This window comes from Falco biarmicus, chromosome 2 (genome assembly GCF_023638135.1).
Source record: "Falco biarmicus isolate bFalBia1 chromosome 2, bFalBia1.pri, whole genome shotgun sequence".
Classification (NCBI taxonomy): Eukaryota; Metazoa; Chordata; class Aves; order Falconiformes; family Falconidae; genus Falco; species Falco biarmicus.
The window spans coordinates 71119003-71134194 of record NC_079289.1 but is presented as its reverse complement, the minus strand read 5'-3'; the positions used below and the strand labels follow the sequence as shown (position 1 = coordinate 71134194).

Sequence of the window (15192 nt, the reverse complement as noted above, 5' to 3'; positions counted from 1 at the left end):
TCTTTCATTTGTCTCTTCTCACTTTAATGTCAAAAAGGATGCAATAGAAATAAATTTGGAGAGTTCAGAGTCTCTTCAGGGAGATTGCAAAGTCCTTTTAATGGTAAAAAAGTGACGGAGAGCGCATAAAAGATGGCATGGCTAATTTGGACTGGTTTTCTCAACTGGTAGTACCCAGTCATATTATCAGGATGCAGGCTTAACATAAGCAAAAAGACATATTTTGTCCACACTGTGTATCTTAAAATTATGGATGTCTTTACCCAGAATTTGTAGCTCATCATGAAAGAAAGATCTGTCAAAAGGTAATGACAGGGCATTTTGATGTGACCCAAACAGAAACCTGAGGAAGTCTAAGATGCAAGTCTGCTGTTAATTGGGGAAGTATTGTAGGGAAAATACTGTTCCACAGGGTCATCTTGCATCTTTCTTCATGAAGCAAGCGCCTGATCTGTGTAAAATTGCATGCTACTGCTACAGGGACTTCCTGTAACAGCTTGGGAAGTGATTTTAGTAACTTTGACAATTTGTTTCCATTTCTTGATTGTGTGAAACAGGTCTGGAGGAAGATCTTCAGTCTTTTGTCCTAATCCTTAAATAACTTGCTTTATCTCTGATTATAGTCAAAGAGGGGTACCATGTGCTTCTGTAGCAGCACTAGCAGCATTAAACCTAAGTGAAAGCTACATTGTATGAGTTTGCATCAGTGATGGTTGCAGTTTAGGGTGCAGTATTGAACTTTGGAAGGGTCTCACTGAAAACTATCACAAAGATCTTGCCAGGGTGATAGTCTTCGGTAGTAAAAGCACATTCTTAGAATCTGTTCAGTGGCAAAATGTTTCCAAATATGCTTACATTACAGGTAAGTAATTATGATTACAAATATTTTTACCTTTGAATTGCCCTTTATTTTTATTTCTGTGGTTCTTAAAGCCTTGTTTGAATTATAAGTAATAATTACATATGTCACTACACCTGTGTCTTTACAAAACGTCGGTGCAGACTTTTTTTGACTGTATATGGAATAACTCTTAACTTCCTGATAAAAGCATTTTCAGAAATATTGATTAAAATGAGGTTGAGATGATCTTACTCATATTTTCCATATTGATGTTAGATATTTTTCAAGCCAATGTAATGACCAGCCTTCATAATTTCTTCTTGCAAATGGACAAAGTACTGGTCTTTCTTTGCTAATTAGACAAGCTAATTAAGGTATCACCAAGCTGTTTTTCTCTTATCAATACTTAATATTTAAACTTTTAGAATTCGTATGTACATCTTCCCACTTTTTGGACTTCACTAAAACAAATGTGAGCACTGGTAAGTGATGATTTTTTTTAATTATTCCTGGAGGATTTTTTCTCTTATTGAGAATTTGAATCAGTAACTTTTAAATAACTTTGAAGCAATAACTTGTTTGAAGTTGCTTATTATGAGAATCTTAGTTCACCCTAGAGCCACATACATGTAAGCAAAAAATATTTACGGATTCATTGTTCAGTTTCTTTGCATGCATGAAACTTGCATCTGAAACTTATTTTTCATTTTTTTTATTGAAGTGGACTTTAATGAAACATGCTTTCTTTGTATTATATACTTATTGTATATTTATTTTTATGTATGTTGGTCTGAAAAGTCACTGGAGCGGGCAGGAGATTTTGGAACTGGTGAAGTGCTAGTCCCCACTTTTATTAAGGTACCCTTATATTTCGGAGGTGGTAGCTCAGTTTACAGTTGAAAGCAGTTAACATGCATTTTGGAGGCTTAATGCGTTTAAGAGGTTAGCTCTACTCCTCCTGAGTCATGTTACATGGGTGTGGTAGCAACGAAAGTCAGTTTATCCTTAAATCCCTTCTTCTGCCTCTTCATCCCCCAGCAGATGTTTCTTTCATCCCCTTCCTCTGAGTTTACTTTTCCCACCCCCATGCCCCAGATTGTATGTGGATTTATTCTCAGGTAGCAGTGATTTAAAGGATATGAGTACAACACACAAGTTCTACAAGTGAAAATGTGGTGGATTCCTTCAGCAGAGTCTGGCTGGTACTTAGTTGCAAATTAGAAACTCACTTTCGTAAATTTCACATTGGATGTAGACAGCTGGCAGGCAGCAAGCTTCTCTTGCTTGTAAATGAGACTGCTGAATAGATTGATGTTCAAAAACTCTTACGTGGCAACCAAAGCCAGTAGGCAGATTCTCTCATAGTATATTAGCAACAAAGTACTTCAGGAGCTTTGAGGTTCTCTTAGACTAAATTGATGATCATGTGTGTTCATTTGAAAATCTCGACACTGTGTCCCTTGGTTGCATGCAGAATATGTGTGACTCTGTTGATGCATGCAAGCTCTGCTGGCAAGTGTATGCATGAACCATAGAATACAGTTTGAGAGGATGCTTCTTAAGTCACTTTAAATACTACTTCACATGTCATTTTGCAGAAAAACGTAGTGACCAACATGTGATGATGTGTCACTGGTACTTTCAAACTTGAAGTAGTTGTGTTCATGTCACTTCTGCCTTCTAGTGTAGTGTGAATGTGTTAAACTTCTGTAACATTGCTAGAACTTGAGGGGGGGCGGGGGTGGATCATTTTTAATTGAATAGAGATTACTTCAGTTACTGTCAGCTTTAAGAAGGTAGACAAACTCTGGTGTTACATTAAGCTTTTAAACATTGTCATAGTTCTGTTAGTCAGTGGAAGATTCCAGTCTTTCAGGAAAGCACAGTGTTGTTCCATAAGCAAAGTACATCATACAGTCTCTTAATGCTGTTGCACAAGACTATGTCTCAGCCAACAAAATACAGCTATTCTTTTCAGCATCCTATCTCAGCTTTCAGCTTTTCAATTTATAGATGATCAATTTTTGCTGCTGCTACACACATGCTTTACACATGCTTCTTGAGAAGTCCCTGGAAAATTTAATGACTTCATCATCTGCTTGGCCAGTCAAACCATTATGACAGAAAATGTATTGGCTCCTAAAACTTTGGGAATTCACACACACACATAGATCGGGTTTACCGAGCAGCATCTGTGTTGACATGACTGAGACAACTCTGATTATTTAAAAACACAAACAACCTTAAACAGAAGTTCATATTTCCTTGCTATAGAAACACTGCTGCAGTTCTACTAAAATTCATGCCCCTCTACTGTCATGACTAACACTGTGTTTTCCACGGAGTTCTGGTTTTCTTGTGAAGCATCAGTGCTAAGATATAGATGTTCAAAGGAGCAGCTAAACCCACAACCTTCAGTTGAGCAGCTTGGGAACGTTGTCCTGTTTATAGAATCTACTTCAAAGAACATTAGACTTTGACTCAAAGTACTGGCTTTCTGGTAATCCTTTATCTGACTCGCTTACAGACATCCAGCGCACCATTCAAATCTACTCAGTCAACATTTGCTCAGCTAGGAATGTGTCCTTCCTGTTTTTTGTATACTGCTTTTCTTTTACATCACTCATTGCAGCGTAGTTTTCAGCCAAAAAAATAATTTGAAAATAATTTTAATTACTTCATATGTATAAATATTAGCCACTCTCCTTATACTAAGTGTATTCCTATGACACAAGAAAGTCTTTATACTATGACAAAGGGTTGCTGTCCCAAAAGAAATGGAGAGGCAATATTTGCTTTCTCAGAACTCATCAAAATTCATAAACCTTACAAAATAGTAAATTGCCGATGGTAAATACTACAAAGCCAATGAAGTCATGACTGGGGAGAAGAAAAGAAAGCTTTAGTGTCAGTTGTAAGTAGAAGGGATTCAAATAGAATGTATAACCTGTACTTATGGTCTTAAAATAAATGCTAATTTTTGTTTTTAAAAAGTCTCAGTTGTATTTGGAACATTGCTTAAGCTCCATTTTCTTCTTGGATAGGAGGAAAAATTTTTATAGGTCTATAAGATGCATAATTTCATGATTCACATGAAAGGCAAGATGCAAAACTACACTGTTGTGGAAATCATGTGATGGAAAGACTGGGGAAGAGCAGGACTACTGCAGCATGTTTTTGCTGCAGAAGTATTCTTGATAAAATACAGTGAATTTCAAAGAGTAAATGTTATTTGGTGGTCTTAGGGCAAAAGTAGTTCATTGCAAATGATGTACAATAAATACTGAATATTTATATGTAGTACATAACTAAATTTTCCAGATAATATTGTAATTTAGTAAATTAGCTAATCTAACTTGCATTCATTATTGGAATCTTCATGGCTTGCCTCCATTTTTTTAATTAACTGAGCTTTATATTCTGCTGTGTTACACTCTATTTCCCTCATACTTGTTTTCAGTACCAGTTAGTGCAGTTCTTTCTCCACATAATTCTCTTGCATGAGGAGCTTCAAAGTCTTCAAACATGTTACGCTGACTGCCTTAGGTCTGTCACCCATCTACCCCTGCTATGCTGCTTGAAAGATGGCTAACTTGGCAGTTACCAGGAAAAAATGTATCTTACTGGTGGTGTCACTTTATGAGTTGGTGTCGTCATTGCTGGCTTTATCCTCTGTTCTGTTCCTGTTTTCCTTTATACTTCTGTAGTAAAATTCTGGTACATAAAGAATGGATTGGCATGTGTGTCTGGGTAAGGTAGGGTAGTGAAATAAAAATAAATGGTAAGTGCGGTTTGCACTAGCACAAATTTAGAGGCAAATCTCACTAGTGATACGGTCTTGGAGGATTGTACAGATCCATCTGTGCCTTTACTGCTGTTGAGATTTCTTTGCCATATAGTAAGTTTAATGTAATCATGCTGCACAGGTTTAACCAACATTTATGCTTTTAAGCAGCGTATTTCTTCTCAGCTGCAAAATGTTGCTGCATTTTGATTTACTGAAAGGATACATTTTTGTTGGAAGAAAGTGAAAGACCTGTAATGGCCTTTATATAGACATGAGACCCTTTCCTATGAAATGTCACAACTTCTGTTTTACCTTAACTGAACTTGCGCTTTCATGGAAGCAATGTGGTAGAAGACCTGTTTAAAGGCACTGAAGAAATAAGAGCAAGAGATTTCTGAGATCTTTCATTAAGGTCAAGAGGAATGGGGATGGATTCAATTAATATATTAGCATGGGTTTATTCTGGTGCAGGGGCATTCCTCAGCTCTTTGTTCGTGACATGCAACTGCTAGTCAGAGGCTTGTCTTCTGTCTTCCACTGTAAATGATCACAAAAAGGATCTGAAAACGTATCTGTGTAGTGCCTTCACAAAACCATTTGTTGTCAGACATGTAGATCAGACTGCAGTCTCTTTTCATTGTCAGATGAATTTAATTAAAAGTAATTAAAGTAATACATCTTGGTTTCTTACTGTTTTCTGAGAATTTTGTGCTGCACGATGCTAACTTGTTTAAAGTAAGTGCTTAAAAGAGTAGAAATGGAGAAGGCTAACAGATCAGATCTGTTAGCCAGTTTCTTGCTGCATTAATTGCCAAATTCTAATACATGCTTAGACTGATTTAGCATTACTGTTGGTTTCTGATATTTTACTATTGTAACTTAAACTTGCTTTCTTCTTAGGTGTGGAGGCTAGTTTTGATTTTGGTATTTGATACTCAATTGACTCTTCTAGTAACAGATTTACTAATGAAATACTTATGTCTGTTCACTCAATAGCTAGAGATGATTGCCATGGAAAATCCTGCAGACTTGAAGAAGCAATTGTATGTTGAATTTGAAGGAGAGCAAGGGGTAGATGAAGGAGGTGTTTCCAAAGAATTTTTTCAACTGGTTGTGGAAGAAATCTTCAATCCAGATATTGGTACGTGTTCTAATAATTTACTAATGTATGAGATTTTTCCCACGAAAGGTTGGACCAGATGATCTTTTAAGATCCTTTCCAACCTGGGCTGTTCTATGTTTATGCAGTGCCTGCCTGTATCTACTGCTGCTTCTCTGAAGCTCTTGATTTCTTGGTGATCATGAGTACTTGACCCATTTGAGGCTCACTATGTCATCATCAGTCATCCTCCTGAGGAGGAACGATGAGAGGAATAACTGTATAGTTAGTGAAAGCTACCATTGCTTGTGTAGATAAAAATCAGTAGTATAGGGTTTCTTTGCAGGGTTCCTTTGTTTGTTCTCTCACCTTTCTCCTCGCTTTGCTTTGTGATTAGCTTCTAGAATTAGTAATCATACCAAAGAGGAAGAGCTTCTGCAATAAAACCAGAGTAGGACTATGGTGAGTTTTTGAGTTATTTCCTCCCCTTCCTCCAGCTTAAAAGATCTGACAGTTTCAGTTCTTCTAATGATTTCATCTAAGAAGGGTACAGATCCAAAGTATGGCAGTAATGTCAAATTTGATTGTAGTTGGTTAAGAATTAGCAGTAATTTCATATATTGGAGACAGTTTTATACTTGTGTTTAAACAGTCACATTTCCATCTTTTTTTTTTTCTTCCCTTGCTCCCTGTACCAGTCTTTTATGCTTCCATCTTTACACATGAAAGGACATTGCTGCTATTAATATGCATTTTGTCTGCTGTTCTGAAAAGATTAAGATTTTTAAAATACTTCGAGTTAGAGTAGAAACGAGACCTACCAGGATCCTATACTTCATAGTTTGTGAAATATGATTCACCTTGTAGTTCCTGTAATGGCTTCCATTGAAGAAGCTCAACAGCTTATGGCCTTTAGTTAATTTGGGTTTTGAACTGTGTAAAACATCGAACTGTTCTAAAAAAGGAAAGCTGTTGATTTTGTAGCTTAGAAGATTGGTGAAGAAACACAGAAATTCATTTTGACTGTGTTAAAGAGGAAGTCCCCAGAACTGGTAACAGAATTTAGCATTTCCCCTTCACTGCACACCAGTCAGTTCTTGTAACAAGTGATACAGATCCATAGACAAGTCTTACTCTAATAACCACTATAGACTTGGAGAGATTTGGAATCTGAATTAGCGAGGTTACTTGGAATAAATTAGTGTGGCAAAAAAAGGAAGTCTTAGTACTTGGAATGATGAAGTTGTATTTCCAATGTGAAATACGTTTCTGACCTGAGTTGTGTGGGATGCCTATGCTGAAATACTCCTATTTAGTAACTGAAGTCTGATTCAGCTAAGATCCAGCCAGTGTATATATGCTCCCTGTGTGTAAAGATGGGTAATAGGATGTGCGTGCATGTTTTAAATTTTACTTCTGTATTCAAAATACAAAAACGTATGTATGCTTTTTGTATTCATATCAACTTTGAAAAAGAAAGGCATAAATGTGTAAAAGCAGAAAATGTAGTTTGCATTCACAGTTTTTTCTTTTGCACCTATTAATACACACTGCTGTATAACAGTTCACACACCATATATACCAAGTGTGACTTTTGATTTGTAAACACTTTATTTACCAGATAAAATGAAGGAAATCCTTTAAATGGAATTTAAAATGTCTGTCCTCTGATGGGTATGGAGTGATGTTTATTGCTGTAATAGTTTCTTTACTGTTACATTTCAAGTGTTTTCATATTAAACTACCTTAAAGTTTTACTCAAAGGGGGCAATAACTCAGATGAAATATTAGATTTAGTACCAACAGTCACCACAGCAAAAGGGAAGAAGGAATAACTTCATGTAATATTCCTAGCTACGCTATACAATTGTTTTCCCCTTATTGCAGCTTCTAGTTTCTTCCAGAATTTTACTATGATTTTGATGTACTTTAGTATTAATTTTGGTCAGTGAATAAAATACTGTATTTCATATTAGAGTTACCAGTTGTGGGTCTGAGTAAACTGTTAGTCTTTCATCATTAGACATTTGATGCAGTTTTTTGTTTTGACTGTTTAATTCTTCCATCATCTTTCAGAAAGTACAACTCATTGCTTTTATTGTGCCAGTAATCCATAAGTTATTTCAGTCAATGCAGAAAATGGAATGCAGGCTTCTGTTTAATGTTTCTCCTATATATGCTTGTGTTGCTCATCCATTTTTGATTTCCAGTTTGCCTTACCTGATGTCTTAGTCTGTGTGCTCCCCTAATAGCTGACCCTGACCTAGTACCTTACTGAGATAAATAATCTTGAACTTTGGGGAATAGACAGAGTCTCTGAATAGGTTTGCAGTTAATTTCCTTACATTGAATGAGAATTCAGGCTTTTATCTCTTGGCTGAAGATGAGATCTTATTTTCAGTCTTGGGAGTAATTTTGTGGCTCAGTTCATGTTGCTTTATAATCAATTTGTACATCTCCATAGGCTGTAAACAACCGTATCATTTAAGAGCTGACAAGATAAATCCTTGTGGCAAATGTGTTTGAGAACACAAACTACATGCATCTAACTTCTGGTGTGTTGGAAGGGAAGGAGCTTGCCACTTTTCCTTAGGTGCTGCCTGGAAATCGTGAGAGTTAGCTGTACAAGCAACGTGTCACCGGGACTATACTTGTCCAGGGTGGGCTCTCTCTTTCCCCTTAAGTCTATTGGGTTTTTCATTTGCCTTGCTTTCAGTATCTAGTTAGGCAAGAAATGGATTTGACTGTGGGACTCATTTAAATAGCTTTTTTGCCTGTACACAAACTCTGGTTTCATAAACAAGAGCTAATCTAGTGGCTTGCTACAGTGGCTTTACTATTGTAAAGGACTCCTTGCCCTTCTCTTGTCTGTACAGTCCTATCTGCTCACTCCACTTCCTGGCGTGTGCCGGTTCAGCTGTTGGTTGAAGGTTTTTGTGAAGGTACTCAGCTTGTGAACTTGGCAGGACGTTGCTCATCTGAAATAGTGAGCTGAATCAGATGAAGAGATGGCGAGGGGGGGGGAAGCAAAACCTTTCCCTTTCAACAGTGACAAGCTGTTAAAATTGCAACCCCTCCTGTGAAACAACAGTCCCATGTTATATTTTCGCCTCAAGCTACGATGTGTGTGATAGCTGCAACAACAGGGGCCCTGCTGGGTACTTTTAAACAAACAATCTGTTGGGTATCTTAACTCTTAAAATCGTATGTGATGGTTAATCCCTGCTTGATCATCATAGCTTCCAGTTAATAAGGCTGCATCTAGTCCTGTTCCTTTGCTAGAACTGGCCTGAAAAAAACCTTTGAGGAAAGGCTATAACTTCGTAGTAATTGGAGTTCTTCAGGATTATTTCATCCATGTGGTTTTTGATTGTGGTCTTTTCTTGTGCTCTTGTATTTATCAAAGTTACAATCTATGCTGACAACGTGTTGCTACTTCCTCAGTAATGAAAGGGGATGAACAGTTGTGTATGTACAGCATCAGTGGGTGTTGCAGGATGTCCTGCATACTTTGTGGTAATTTGAGTAGCACTATGTTGAGCAGCTCCAATTACCCTAAGGTAAGTAGCTTCTCTTTGCCATTAAATTCAGTATAACGTTAAGTTAAACATGTTTTAGAGGCACTCTAATGCAAATAGGTTTATAATGTATGTTTTATGTGTCATTTTTATTGAAATGTAACCATATTTAACATCTTTTTTTAATGTTACAGGGATGTTCACATATGATGAATCTACAAAACTGTTCTGGTTTAATCCGTCCTCTTTTGAAACTGAGGGTCAGTTTACGCTGATTGGCATAGTACTTGGTCTGGCTATTTACAATAACTGTATACTGGATGTACATTTCCCCATGGTCGTCTACAGGAAGCTAATGGGCAAAAAAGGAACTTTCCGTGATCTGGCAGACTCTCATCCTGTAAGTTAATTATGTTCTTTGAGTTTATTAATGCATGTTTCATGCAGTAACTTAATAAAGACTTAAATTAAACACCAAGATCACTGTCAAATTTGGAGTGAAATAACCAGTGATGTGTGTGAAGAGTCTGTATTTGTTAAATTCATAAAACAATAAAAACTCATACTACATCTCATTTGGAAGAGGCAGAACTGGCAAGTCATCAAATAGGGCTGGGTATCAATCAAGCTTTGTTCTGTTTTTTTACATACTGCCTAAATTGCTTAATACTATTAAGCATAAATTAGTATTAGTAGTATATTCTCAAAGAGACTTCTGAAATTAGGCTGTTGATACCTATTTGCAGAAGTAGATTTCTATGAAAAATGTGAAATTGATTGGAGACATGCAAAGGTGTGATGTTTATACTGTTTTTTTGTCTAAAGCAAGACAGATGAGGCAGTTCACGAGTATCCCTACAGTTTGGGTGCAGCGATTGGTGTCAATCTTCCCCTGCCCCTCCCCAGCCAAGTGGCTATACAGAAACACTAAGCTGTGCACATGCTTTAGTAGGCAGAGCATAGAAGCATGTGTGCAGGATGTCTTGGCCCTGCTCCATCTTCAAAGATCACCAGTAGCTTTCCCTCATGCTAGCTAGTATGAGTTATTAGTGTGCTTCGTTTCAAATCGTGGGGCATTTCCCTTTTCATAAGTAGTTAAGCAAAATCTTCAGCTGTTCGGAAAAGATGAGTAAAATGACACTGTTTAAAAAGAACTCGCCTGTCATTTTTGTATAATCTGAAAATGAAGCATGTGTGATCAAAAAGGGTTATCCAGTCTGCTTTGGATGGCTACATACAACAGTATGCCAGTTTTGACTAGTTTATCAGTAAAATGATGTTGAGAAATACACAGTGCTCCCAGTTGCCTGTAATTTTTATTATATACTCAAAACCTTTTATGACAGGAAAAGTGGATTTATTTCTGTGGAACAAGGCAGTCAAGTAACTTTTGAATTTTTCTCCCCTACTCTTATGTGTCTCCTCTGACACCTACACTGACTTCTTTTAAAATAATCCTATTTAAACTCTTTGTATTCTAATATGACTTAAACACTTTGGAGCTTCTCAAACCAAAAATTAAATTTGCAGTAGTCGAGCCTCCCAGTGCTTTTTCTAATGCTCCGGAGCATGGAGGATAGGGTGTTCACTAGCCCTCACCACCAACAATTCTGAGTCCAGTCATTTTCAGTGGAAGTTATTTTTAAAGGTGCTGTGAAAGAATCAACAGGATACAGATAGTGAGAGGATGAGGCTTATACGTAAACTTTCAATGATTAAAACATTGAGGGGAAATGTATTACTTCTACTTCGCTATAAAAATACAGTGCACTTAGTTGTTGCTTTTACCTTCACTTTGCATTCTTAAGTCCTACACCTGTGTCTCAGCCAAATAATTTTTCCTTTTCTGCATAGCCTTTGGTTTCCAAGAGAGTCTTGTCTCGGGCTTTTCCTAAGGCATAGCAGGGAGGAAGGCTGGTTGCTCCTTTGAAAAGAGCAAACTCTTACAAGTAATTTCAGATTCCACTTGGCAAATTCTGACCTAACTTGTGAATATTTTTTTAATGCATGAATATTTCCTTACTTTAATGACTGCCCCATCTGTGTTGCTTCAAGAGTACTTCCTAGGGGGTTTTTTGAGTTTTATATCAAGATGTAGGCGATAAATGTCTGCTGCCTGAATTTTATCTGATACAAAATACAGTGTTTTCTTGAGCACATATATGTTCAGATTACTGGTGTGAGATGTTCTGGATGCCAAAAGTAAATACAGTTTCCAAAGAGTTAAGAGGAAGAGGTCAGTGGCTCTAAGCTACAGATCTGACCATTGCATTTAGGAAGATTTCTGAGTACTGATAGGCTATTCTAAGGGAGTTATCACTCATTACCGTGTTTCTTTTTTATCTTTCCTCAATATCTGCTATTGGCTTTTTTTTAAAAAACACTGAGCTTAATACAAGTTTAGACTGTTATGGGCAATCTTAGCAGACTTGTGTCATAGAATGTGACAACCCTTTTTGAGGTATATGGTTTCATGTCTTCTGGTATTACTCAGTGAAATCTGTTAAAACATACTTATGACAGAGATGTATTCCTTTTCTGTTAGGTTCTTTACCAGAGTTTGAGAGACTTACTAGAGTATGAAGGAAGTGTGGAAGATGATATGATGATAACGTTTCAAATATCTCATACGGATCTCTTTGGCAATCCAATGATGCATGATTTAAAGGAAAACGGTGATAAAATTCCTATTACAAATGAAAATAGAAAGGTACACTCATAATTTTGCTTTTAATGTAATCTGTAATTTTTACTTACTCTGCAGAATTATGTAGCCCTTTATAAAAGTTTGGTCTCACTTATAATTTAAGTTTAAAAGCCTTTTAAAATTGCACAGTGTAGTTGTGAGCAGAAAAGGTTTCTCTTTAAAAGAAAGCATTGATACATTCATATATAGCTTCTGGATGTGGTGTTTGACCTATTTCAGAAATATTTGAGACTTACTTTTTACTATTGCTGAGCAGAAGCTGAGCCCAGATAATCTATGCAGAACTATAGAATTAAATGTCTTTTGGGGTCTTGTATTTTTGGGAGATTCTTCAAGTGGCATGTGTCAAAGTGCTAAGGTTTTTTTGGGGATTTTTTTCCTTACAGGAATTTGTCAATCTGTATGCTGACTATATACTCAATAAATCAGTAGAAAAGCAGTTCAAGGCCTTTCGGAGAGGATTCCACATGGTGACCAATGAATCTCCTTTGAAATATTTATTTAGACCAGAGGAAATTGAATTACTTATTTGTGGAAGTAGGGTAAGAATCCTGAACGTACACCAGAAAGTGGAGCTTTTTTGATCCTAAGTGTATTTAGTGGTCATTTTAAAAAATGTAATCTTCTTACAGAATTTAGATTTTCAAGCACTAGAAGAAACTACGGAATATGATGGTGGCTATACAAGAGACTCTGTTATTATTAGGTAATTTTTTCTAATTTCTGAAAGATTAAAAACACTTTACATGCCTGTTCTTCATACTGAATTTAATATTGTAATATTTAGTATTTTTGTAGTACAGGATGCAAGTGTATTACATATAATTTCATTTTACTCGGGTACTGTCATTAGGAAAGTGCAGACAGTATAAGCATTGTTTTTAGCTTCCAGTGAACTTTGGTAAAACTTAAGAAGGTTTTTTTTCAATGGGTTTTGGTTTTTTGTCTTTCTCTTACACTGTATAGCTAAATAATCCCCAGTATGAACAGGGCTGTTTCAACAAATACCACTGCTCTGCTATTTAAAAAAAAAAAATTAATCACAAACACTGGATTGTTTGCATGTGTAGAACTTTATTTAGAAATGCTTTTAATGTTTTTACCTTCTTGTCCCCTTTAATTAGAGAACTCTCTGAAGACAAGGGTCAGAGAAGCATGTATCTTTGGTCCTCTAGACCTTGCCAACTACTTAACTAGTTCCTGCTAGGGTAGAAAATCTTTGCAGCAGTTTTTACTGTGGTGTTTAAGAAGGTAGTAGAAATGGATAATGTAGTGGACCCAGTAAAATTCCATAGGAAACAGGAATTAAAAAATAAAGGAAGAATGTTTGCAGATCACTTATAAGATGAATTAAGATTTAAAAAGAGTTAAAATGCAGTGTTTTGGTAGTATTTCTGACTTCTGCTTCTGAATCTCATTGATTGGCAAATACATCTCTGTTTTGGCTTATGAATGCAACTTGTAAACTTGGTGTGAAGACTAATTAGACTTACTAAAGCTTCAAAGTTCAATTACTTTGGAAAGTCTCGTTTATACCAAAGAAAGTTCTCAGTTTACTTATTTATTTCTTCCTTAATAGGGAATTCTGGGAAATAGTCCATTCGTTCACAGATGAACAGAAAAGACTATTCTTACAGTTTACAACAGGCACAGACAGAGCCCCTGTGGGAGGACTTGGAAAATTAAAGATGATCATAGCCAAAAATGGGCCAGATACAGAGAGGTAAAAGAAAAATAATCTACATTTTGCTTGTTTGTTTATAAATGAAAGCAAATTCTGTGCTTTAAGTTACTAACTTAGTTAAATCAGACAGTTGAATCTTTCAAGCAAAATAGATTCTATTTGAAGTCATTGTTTTGGATTTGTGAAATAGCGTTGTATTTCTTTGCATGTTCCCAGAACTGAAATCTTTTTTGTTTTGTTTTTCCCCACAGGTTACCTACATCTCACACATGCTTTAATGTACTTTTGCTTCCGGAGTACTCAAGCAAAGAAAAGCTTAAAGAAAGATTATTGAAGGCCATCACATATGCCAAAGGATTTGGCATGCTGTAATAAATATAACAAAAGGGATTAAAAAAATGATGGTGATGATGTCCCTATCCAAAAAGGCCATAAGATAGTGAGCTACAGTAGTCACCTGTGTTTGTGCCTCCCTTCTTTACTGGGGACATTGGGCTGGAACAGCAGATTTCAGCTGCTTATATGAACAAAATCTTTATTTTTTCTTTTAGCGTGAAAGTGTTACATATTCTTTCACTTGTATGTACAGAGAGGTTTTCCTGAATATTTATTTTAAGGGTTAAATCACTTTTGCTTGTGTTTATTACTGCTTGAAGTTGAGCCTTTTTGAGTATTTACAAGAAAACAAACTGTACTCTCCCAAGGAAAATATTGCCATCATTTGTAGACCATGTAATCTTCAAGTATGTGCTATATTTTTGTCCCTGTATCTAATCAAATCAAGAACTGTACTTTTTGAAGAGTTTGCTTTTGAAACTTGAAGTCTTGGAAAACAGTGTGATGCAATTACTGCTGTTCTAGCCCCCAAAGAGTTTCTGTGCAAAATCTTAAGAATCAATAAAGATGGAAGGGAGAACTTGGAATGTTAAATTGCAGCCTTGAGAACTTTACTTTAGTCACAGCACAATTAAAATTCATTTCACTATATGTTGTCTTCACATGTCTTGTAATAAACTGTGTTTTTAATTAGGAAACATTTCTTAGCATATAAAAGGGTAGAAATTTTAGTTACGATTTTTCTAAAAAAGAGAAGTTTACTGGGGAAAGTGCATTTTCAACTGAACAGCTTTAGAGTAGGGAGTGAAGTGTTTGGAAAAAAGATAGGAAGTTTTTGCTATATTATAAACAAAGCATGTGGAAGTGCACTTAAAATGAAGTTTTATTCTTAATTGCCTATTATGTTGACATTTTAAATAGACAATCCAAAGTCTTCCCTACATGTTATGTCATCACCATTTATTTAATGAATCGTTGTTCTTACTTATCAAGGCACATGATCAGTGTTGCAACATAATCTAAAGGGATGGCTACTGTATTTTAATCTCATCTAACAATAAGCAAAATTGAACAATATTAAACCTAAGGCCTACTTCATGTTGTACACTTCCAACCATTGAACTGTTAGAAAGTAAGTACTAAGGTTATGTTCATCTACTACATAAAGTATTCAGTAGGTTTTTAATTTAACTCTACAAATCATATCAGAAATAAATCCT

The 15192-nt window shown here is 36.0% G+C and overlaps 1 protein-coding gene across 12 annotated transcripts in view; it reads left to right on the top strand.

Moving 5' to 3' along the window:
• UBE3A (ubiquitin protein ligase E3A) overlaps positions 1-14623 on the top strand; it is a 54431-nt gene extending 39808 nt beyond the window's left edge. For all 12 annotated transcript variants that reach the window (XM_056327351.1, XM_056327344.1, XM_056327340.1 and 9 more), the window contains 7 exons: positions 5625-5769; positions 9440-9645; positions 11791-11955; positions 12339-12494; positions 12585-12658; positions 13532-13675; positions 13888-14623. In XM_056327351.1, coding sequence (XP_056183326.1) covers positions 5625-5769; positions 9440-9645; positions 11791-11955; positions 12339-12494; positions 12585-12658; positions 13532-13675; positions 13888-14008 — 1011 coding nt within the window. In that variant the 3' untranslated portion in view covers positions 14009-14623. The remainder of the gene's footprint in view (positions 1-5624; positions 5770-9439; positions 9646-11790; positions 11956-12338; positions 12495-12584; positions 12659-13531; positions 13676-13887) is intronic.
• The last annotated feature ends 569 nt before the right edge of the window (positions 14624-15192 follow it).